This window comes from Gorilla gorilla, chromosome 20 (assembly GCF_029281585.2).
Source record: "Gorilla gorilla gorilla isolate KB3781 chromosome 20, NHGRI_mGorGor1-v2.1_pri, whole genome shotgun sequence".
In the NCBI taxonomy this organism is placed as follows: Eukaryota; Metazoa; Chordata; class Mammalia; order Primates; family Hominidae; genus Gorilla; species Gorilla gorilla.
In genome coordinates this window covers 28,742,380-28,751,961 of record NC_073244.2, presented here as the reverse complement: position 1 = coordinate 28,751,961, position 9,582 = coordinate 28,742,380, and the positions used below count along the sequence as shown (strand labels likewise).

At 44.0% G+C, this 9,582-nt stretch overlaps 1 protein-coding gene across 1 annotated transcript in view; it reads left to right on the top strand.

Annotated features, from left to right (window-relative positions):
- The first annotated feature begins 2,427 nt into the window (after nucleotides 1-2,427).
- Nucleotides 2,428-9,582, top strand: part of LOC101146634 (zinc finger protein 676-like) — a 47,318-nt gene continuing 40,163 nt past the window's right edge. The window contains 2 exon segments of the mRNA XM_055372304.2: nucleotides 2,428-2,603; nucleotides 8,432-9,014. Coding sequence (XP_055228279.1) covers nucleotides 8,781-9,014 — 234 coding nt within the window. The 5' untranslated portion in view covers nucleotides 2,428-2,603; nucleotides 8,432-8,780.

Genomic DNA, 9,582 nt, shown 5'->3' with positions numbered 1-9,582 from the left:
AAAGCAAATGCAACAAAAACAAAGACAGATGGGACTTAAACAATTCTCAAAAGAAGATATACAAATGGCCAACGAACATTAAAAAAAAAATGCTGAACATCACTAATGATTAATGATTAGGGAAATGCAAATCAAAACCACAATGTGATATCACCTTACTCTTGCAAGAATGACCATCATTGGCCGGGCATGGTGGCTCATGCCTGTAATCCCAGCACTCTGGGAGACCAAGACGGGTGGATCACCTGAGGTCAGGAGTTCCAGACCAGCCTGGCCAACCTGGTAAAACCCCACCTCTACTAAAAATACAAAAATTAGCAGGGCGCGATGGAATGTGTCTGTAATCCCTGCTACTCCAGAGGCTGAGGCTGGAGAATCGCTTGAACCTGGGAGGTGGAGGTTGCAGTAAGCCGAGATCGCACCACTGCAGTCCAGTCTGTGTGACAGAGCGAGACTCCATGTCAAAAACAAACAAACGAACAGAAAAGACCATAATTAAAACATCAAAAAATAGGCCAGGCACGGTGGCTCATGCCTGTAATCACAGCAAACTCCATCTCAAAAAAAAAAAAGAAAAAAGAACTAGGGGATACAAACCCAAATATTGTATTTCCTCACTTACAAATGGGAGCTAAGCTATGAAGATGCAAAGGCATAACAATTATGTAATGGGGATGGGCACGGTGGCTCACGCCTGTAATCCCAGCACTTTGGGAGGCTGAGGCGGGCGATCACCTGAGGTTGGGAGTTCGAGACAAGCCTCACCAACATGGAGAAACCCTGTCTCTACTAAAACTACAAAATTAGCCGGGCATGGTGGCACATGCCTATAATCCCAGATACTCGGGAAGGCTGAGGCAGGAGCATCGCTTGAACCTGGGAGGCAGAGGTTGCGGTGAGCTGAGATCGCACCACTGTACTTCAGCCTGGGCAACAAGAGCGAAACTCTGTCTCAATAAATAAATAAATAAATAAATAAATAAATAAATAAATAAATAAATAAAATTAAAAAGAGAATTATATAGTGGACTCTGGGCACTCAGTGGGAAGGGTAGGAGAGGGGGTGAGGGATGAAAGACTACACATTGGGTAGAGTGCACACTGCTTGGGAGATTGGTGCACCTAAATCTCAGAAAAGATTTAGGAACTTATCCATGTAACCAAATACTACATGTACCCCAAAACTATTGAAATGTAATAATTTAAGACAAAAATAAAAACCCCCAAACTCCCATAAGTTTAAGTTTATATGCTTTGGCTTTTTTTTTTTTTTTTTTTTTAGAAAGAGTCTCACTCTTGTCACCCAGAATGGAGTGCAGTGGCTTGATCAGGGCTCACTGCAGCCACAAACTCCTGGGCTCAGGCAATCCTCCTACTTTAGCCCCCGAATAGCTGGTACTACAGGGTGAGGCTACCATGCTAAATTAGCTGGGTGTGGTGGCGGGCGCCTGTAATCCCAGCTACTCGGGAGGCTGAGGCAGGAGAATCGCTTGAACCCAGAGGGGGAGGTTGCAGTGAGCTGAGATCATGCCATTGCACTCTAGCCTGGCAAGACTCGTCTCAAAAAAAAAAAAAGCTTAAGGTTGTTTCAAGTTAAAAAAAAAAAAGGCTATTAAAATAAAATAGAAAAAGTTAAATATGAGATTGTAAAATATATATGAAAATCTAGAGTGTTCAAAAATGACAAATTTGATGAATTTATTTATAAGGTTTTACTAACATTAGGTTTAGCTTTTTTGTTGTTTTGTTTTTTGAGATGGCGTTTCACTCTTGTTGCCCATGTTTTTTGAGATGGCGTTTCACTCTTGTTGCCCAGGCTGCAGTGCAATGGCTTGATCCTGGCTCACTGCAATCTCCACCTCCCGGGTTCAAATGATTCTGCTGCCTCAGCCTCCTGAATAGCTGGGATTACAGGCGCCCACCACCACGCCTGACTAATGTTCGTATTTTTAGTAGAGAAGGGGTTTCACCATGTCAACCAGGCTGGTCTTGAACTTCTGACCTCCGGTGATCCACCCGCCTCGGCCTCCCAAACTGATGGGATTAAAGGCGTAAGCCACTGCGCCCGGCCTTTAGTATTGATAATACACTATTACTAAAGTAAAAATTGATTTACTCTTGTACAAAAGTTTTATGTATTATTAACATGACAGTAAAATATATTTGTTCACATTTCAAATACATTTAAAAAGAGAGAATAAAGAAGAGATAGAATTTTCCCATGCTCTGGGGTGGGCCTGGCTCAGCTCAGGGAGGAAGCCCTGCCTGAAAAGGCTGCAGCCTACGCTGGCTCTCTTTCTTCATTCAGGCCAGCATCTGATCACATCTTCTGTCACTCAGGGCCTGAAAGGGCGGGGCCTTAAACATTATCCAATCAGGGATGCTGGACTGGGAATGTCCAATCAGGCAGGCAGCTGGAGGGGACAGGTCGGCTTCCGGGATGTGGTCGGTTCTTTGTCTCTCGCTGTAGCCGGAGGTAAAGGCCTTGTCCTTACTGCTGTGTGCCCTCTGCTCCTAGAGTCCCAGCCTCTGTGGCCCTATGACCTGCAGGTATTGGGAGATCCACAACTAAGTCGCCAGGGCCCCCTGGAAGCCTAGAAATGGTGAGTGTGCCGGGTCCGACATACTGAGAGAGTGGCCTGGGCTGGTTGGAACCGGCGGGAAGTGGCTGTGGCGGGACTCAAGCCTACCCGCAGTCAGCTCCACAAGTTCTCCTTGCCTAGCTCGACCTCAGTCCCCTTCAGCCATAAGATGGCGGCTGCGCGGGCCGCCGGGCGTCGTGTCTCTTCTCTGCGCTGTGATTGTGCCCTGGCCTGGAGCCCTTTTGGGGCAGCTAGCCCTCAGCGCGGAGTCTCTCCCAGATTGTGCAGGGACCGTGGGAGGGTAGTCAGAGGAGAATCCTGACTTGGGGTGTGGGTTCATGAATGGGCAGAGCTTTGGTCCGTGAGGCTCCCAGTTCCTGTTTTCTCCTATTAAAAATTTATGGAAGTCACCGAAAAAATATTAAATAATTTAATCTAAGAGTGATTCCAAAATTGTAGAGCACCCAGCTATGGATTGTAGTTTATGGTCTATTGAAGGGGTTTGATGGAAAGAGTTTTATAAGGTGCATAATGAAGAAAACCACATTCAAAAATTGGTTAGGTACAGTTATGTAGTGTCCTGTTTTTTTTTTTTTTTTTTTTTTTGAGATGGAGTCTCGCTCTGTCGCCCAGGCTGGAGTGCAGTAGCGGAATCTTGGCTCACTGGAAGCTCCGCCTCCCGGGTTCACGCCATTCTCCTGCCTCAGCCTCCCGAGTAGCTGGGACTACAGGCGCCCGCCACCAAGCCCAGCTAATTGTTTTTTGTATTTTTAGTAGAGACGGGGTTTCACCGTGTTAGCCAGGATGGTCTCGATCACCTGACCTTGTGATCCGCCCGCTTCGGCTTCCCAAAGTGCTGGGATTACAGGCGTGAGCCACCGCGCCTGGCATCCTGTTATTTTTATTTTTATTTTTATTTGAGACGGAGGCTTCGCTCTGTCGCCCAGGCTGGAGTGCAGTGCACGATCTCAGCTCACTGCAAGCTCCGCCTCCCAGGTTCACGCCATTCTCCTTCCTCAGCCTCCTGAGTAGCTGCGACTGCAGGTGCCCGCCAACACCCCCGGCTAATTTTTTGGTATTTTTTAGTAGAGACGGGGTTTCACCATGTTAGCCAGGATGGTTTCGATCTCCTGACCTCATGATCCACCCGCCTCAGCCTCCCAAAGTGCTGGGATTATAGGTGTGAGTCATGGCGCCCAGCCTCATGGTTTCTTAATTTGTAACATGAAGATGGAAATTTCTTGGTTATGTAATCAGAGGTTAATTGACAGTTTATAGTGTGTTAAGCCTGAATTTTTTTTCCCCCAATGTAGTAATTTACAAAAAATACATTTGAATTAGATTTTTTTTTTTTTTTTTTTTTTTGAGACCAAGTTTCACTTTGTCGCCCAGGCTGGAGTGCAATGGCGCCATCTAGGCTAACTGGACTCTCTGCCTCCCAGGTTCAAGCGATTCTCCTGCCTCAGCCTCCCAAGTAGCTGGGATTACAGGCATGTGCCACTTGTATTTTTAATAGGGACGGGGTTTCACCGTCTTGGTCAGGCTGGTCTCGAACTCCTGATTTCAAGTGATCCACCCGCCTCGGCCTCCCAAAGTGCTGGGATTATAGGTGTAAGCCGCCACGCCTGGCCGAATTAGATTTTTTAAAAGTAGAAATTAGGAAATAGAGCCTCCTCAGTCTAACTGCCAGCCACTTAATTATTTTCACACCCCACAGGGAACTGCTGTTTCCTTGCATTTTTCACATGTGTCCCAAGCAGGGCCTCAAGTCTATCTGCCACCCCCTATTTCTCCAGCCTGACTCTGACTTGCAGTAAAATACTTAATTTCCAGTTCCTTCTGACATTCCCAAACGCCAATTTCCCCTCCCTTATTCACATGATCAACTATTTGTCCTTTAGTGTACATTTTGATACCTATTGTAATCATTTTTTGACAAAGCATTTGATGGCACATTTAAAAAGATTTGTTTTCTGTTTGTAAATGTTTTTTTCTTCTAGTTTCCCTAGACACAGATATCTTATCAGAATGTTTTTTGGGTCAGGGTTTCCCTTTGGAAAAGTTATAGGGAGACGTGTCCTCAGCCACCCTTCAGTTTTTTCCTTGGACCTGAGATTCAGTACTGTCTGGGGAAAAACCAAGATACTGGCCATGGCTATGTCTGCAAGAGTATCTAGTGAATATCAGCTCCTGGGTCATTTTCTCCCATAAGACAACCAGAGATATGGAGTGTAGCCTCTCATCTCCCATAAGACAACCAGAGGTATGGAGTGTAGCCTCTCATCTCCCATAAGACAACCTGAGTGAGGTATGGAGTGTAGCCTCTTATCTTTCATAAGACAACCTGAGGTATGGAGTGTAGCCTCTCATCTCCTGTAGGACAACCTGAGGTATGGAATGTAGCCTTTCAGGAGAGCAGGTGAATGCCCTGGGGCTTAGAGGCATCTTCTGGTGCCCTGTTTTTTTGGAAAGCTAACCCCTTGAGGTATTAGTATTGTCTTTACCCAACCCAGCTTCCATTTCTTGGAGACACATTGCTGTTCAGACAATCAGATGCCGGTATTGAAGGGGAAACCAAAATAATTTTTGCCCCTGGATTCTCCTAGGGGACAGAAAAATAGTGAAAGAAAAATGGTAAAAAGTTTGTGGAAAAAAATAGCACTCCAAAGACAAAGAAAAAGAAACTGATCCCAGTGAGATGGTGCAAGAACTTGCAAAGTAAAATGTACCTGGGGCACTCACTGGGGCATAGTTCAGAGTCTCCTGAGAGAATGATTATTGAGCACTTAAGTGAACAGGATGGGGTGGCTGAATCTCTCAGTAATTGGATGGCCTGACTTGACACATGAATCAGACATATCTCTACCTTGAAACGATTAAATGATTTGTTCACTTATTTTGACCTTAGTTTTTTTTTTTCTTCTTTTTTTTTGAGATGGAGTCTCCCTCTGTCACCCAGGCTGGAGTGCAGTGGCATGATCTCGGCTCACTGTAACCTCCGCCTCCCGGATTAAAGCAATTCTTCTGTCTCAGCCTCCCAAGTAGCTGGGACTACAGGCGTGCACCCACACGCCTGGCTAATTTTTGTATTTTTGGTAGAGATGGAATTTCACCATATTGCCCAGGCTGGTCTCGAACTCTTGACCTCGTGATCCACCCACCTTGGCCTCCCAAAGTGCTGGGATTACAGACGTGAGCCACCGCACACGGACTTTTTTGTTTTAGACAGTGTTTTCCTCTGTTGCCCAGGCTGGAGTGCAGTGGAGCAATCTCAGCTCACTGCAACCTCTGCATCCCAAGTTCAAGTGATTCTCATGCCTCAGCCTCCCAAGTAGCTGGGACTACAGGTGCCCACCACCACACCTGGCTACTTTTTGTATTTTTAGTAGAGATGGGGGTTCACCATGTTGGCCAGGCTGTTTGAGCTCAAAATTCTGACCTCAAGTAATCTGCCCGCCTTGGCCTCCCAAAGTGCTGGGATTGCAGGTGTGAGCCACTGTGCCTGGCTGACCTCAGTTTTTTAACTGTAAATTGCATCTTATTAGTAGGGCTTGAAAGGTAAGAAAATATTTACAAAGGGCATAAAAAGGTGAGTATCAAAAAATAATATCTAATTATATATTTCATTTGTTGAAAATTCTCATTCACCTTTTTCTTTCTCAGAGTGAATTTAGGAGTTTTCTCAGGTGTGGTTTTCTTTTCTTTTCTTTCTTTTTTTTTTTTTTTTGAGACAGAATCTCGCTCTGTCACCCAGCCTGGAGTGCAGTGGCAGGATCTCCGCTCACTGCAAGCTTCGCCTCCCAGGTTCACACCATTCTCCTGCTTCAGCCTCCCAAGTAGCTGGGACTACAGGCACCCGCCACCACACCCAGCTATTTTTTTTTGTATTTTTAATAGAGACGGTGTTTCACCATGTTAGCCAGGATGGTCTTGATTTCCTGACCTCATGATCCACCTGCCTTGGCCTCCCAAAGTGCTGAGATTACAGGTGTGAGCCACTGCGCCCTGACCTCAGGTGTGGTTTTTATGGCTGAGTGATTTCAAACAATTCCATCTAGCTTTTGGAATGTTAGCTACCAGGGAAAAAAATAAGAACATTTTTTCTTCCATTTTGGCTATAGAGAATTAATATATTTCCACAAGAAAATGTGGTAGATAATTGGTGAGTTACATAGATTCGTGAAAACATCAGTTTCTTTTTTTGCAGGGTAAATTTGCAAAAGTAAGTATCTTTGTTCTATATCCTGTTATTTCAATTTCTGAGTTTAATGGTAAATTTTATGTGATGAAACTAGGTACCTCCTAGAAGTGTTCCCATATAACTGTTTACCTCATGATTTTTAATACAAAAAATAAAATAATGGTTTATTGTCCAAAAGAAATAAATACATTTGCTTCTCTTACTGAGGTACAAAAGGTAAGCACCTTAAAATTTTCTTATATGAACACTGTTTTTGAATCATTTTGCTGGATTTTTCAAACACTTAGTTTCAAAAACTAAGTGAATGACTCTGACATGTAATTAAAGCTTGAGCCCAATGACTGCAAGCTAAGGTTAATTTTGAGCCGGCAAACCGAGGTTATTAAAGGCCCATTTAGTTCCTTCTGGAAAGCCTTTCCTGCAGATGTCCCAGCCTGCTTACCCCAGCCATGGAAGAAGCCTCTATAGTGAGAGAAGTTACAGAGCCCTGGAAAGCTGGGGCCCCACAGGCAGATGCAGTTAAGGTTAAGATAGAAGGGGTTTGGGAGTGTCTTATTGAAGATAAAATTGTTACTGTTTTGAGGCAGTTTTGAGAGGTTTTAAAATAACCAGCTAGATGTACATTAAAAAAAAAAAAGAATTCCAAAGGAGTATTGCAACAGGAGGAAGTACCAACTATAAGATCTTTAAGGATTACAAAGATTAGGTAGAAAAGGGCTTTTTTTCCTAGGGAAAACAAATAAGATTAGAAAGAAGGTGAGGGGAATATTTAAATGAAGGGTGAAATAATCAGATTTTAGATCAGAGAATGTTTTACCCTGAAGTCAGTGTGTTCTTAGGAGTGTTCTTCAGACACTGAATCTGCAGTAGCATAAAATGAGGTTGTATGGTGGCTCAGACTGAGAGTAGCTCAGAGTTCAGGAGCCTGTGGGAAGAAAATAAGTGAAGTTTGATTAAGAAGTATTTTATGTTGACCACTGAAGACAAATACAGCTGATTTTTTTAACGAGAAAAGAAAATATGCAGAGTGTTTTCCTGGCTGTGTAGTAGGTAAGAAAAGAGAGCACCATCTAAGTCACAATGGGAAGGGTGTTTCTTTTCATAAGTGTTCCTGGAGAACACAGAGGATAGAGAATTTTATTAATCCTGGCTGTTTGTTATCTATATGCTTCATCTTTTCCCACCTTGTTTCTTAATTCTATGCTTTTCTTCCATTTGACTTTTTGGGGGTTGTATATTTTATTTGAATCCAGTGAATATAACTACAGTGTTCTGCTGAGTTCTGTGAGTAGCTGTATCAGATTATTGAATTTCAAAAAGGTTATGGGAGTCCCCAGTTTTTAAACAGTAGGTCAGAAGCATAGATGAGCCCATGGGGTTTGTGACTGGCATCTGCAGTGAGGACAATGTTGTGGGACTGAGCCCTGAATCAGGGTCTGTGCTGACTCTGGGTGGTGTCAGAATTCAAGTGTTAGACAATGAGTTGCTGTTGGAGAATTGTTGGTGTTCATCAAACTCTGCAGATTTGGTGCCAGAAGAAAGATATCACAGACTCCTGGCCTGGAATGAAACTCTGGGTGTCTGGGAATGGGAAGCTCTGCTCTCCTCTACACAGGCTGTCACACTGCCCCTTGTTCTTTGATTCCAGGTCTCCTCCCAGGGTGACAGAAGACTGAAAACTTAAAGGAGATCTGATGACAAACCCCCTTTTGCCACAGCTGCCAGCAGAGGATTTCCACCCACTCACAAACACCCACTAGACATTGATGTGTCCACACCCCTCTCCGGACAAGGCACCACCCTGAGGAATTTTACCACAGCATTTTTGATCCTAGTGGTTTTTTTGGCCAAAAACCTACAAAAGTATCTACAAGTCTCCTGGCATATCCCTATTTTCAGACACGGAATGTGCAGTAGCATCCTGTTTTCTCCACCAGCCTAGGGTTCTCGACCTAGGTTTCTCCACCAGCCTAGGATTCATAATCTTATCTGGCTGCATGGACCCAGAAATGAATCGCAGTACAGCCCCACCTGGGCCACTATCTATAGCACAAACCAGTCCTTCCACCTGCATTGCACTTTCTCCAATCGAGGGATTTTTTTCTTTTAACTTTTATTTTTGGTTGGTTCAGGGGTACATGTGCAGGTTTGTTATACAGCTAAAATTGTGTCATGGGAGTTTGGTCTGGAGATTATTTTGTCACTGCAGTACTAATCATAGCACCAAAAAGGTACTTTTTCTGACCCTTTTAGTCCTCCCACCCTCAACTAGGCCTCAGTGTCTTTTTTCCCCTCTGTGTTCATGTGTTCTTATTTATCTCTTACTTATAAATAATAACATGCATTTGGTTTTCTGTTTCTGTATCAGTTTTCTAAGAATAGTGATCTCCAGCTTCATCCATGTTGCTGCAAAGGACATACTCTTTTTTTTTTTTTTTTTAACGGCCACACAGTATTTCATGATGTCATCATGTTTATGTACCATATTTGTTTGTTTGTTTTGATATGGAATCTCACTGTATCACACAGGCTGGAGTGCAGTGGCATGATCTCAGTTCACTGCAACCTCCACCTCCCGGGTTCAAGCAATTCTTCTGCCACAGCCTCCCAAGTAGCTGGGATTACAGTCGTGTGCCACCACACTCAGCTAATTTTTGTATTTTTAGTATAGATGGGGTTTTGCCATGTTGGCCAGGCTGGTCTTGAACTCCTGACTTGAGGTGATCTGCCGCCTTGGCCTCCCAAAGTGCTGGGATTACAGGTGTGAGCCACTGCACCCGGCCGATATTTTGTTTTTAT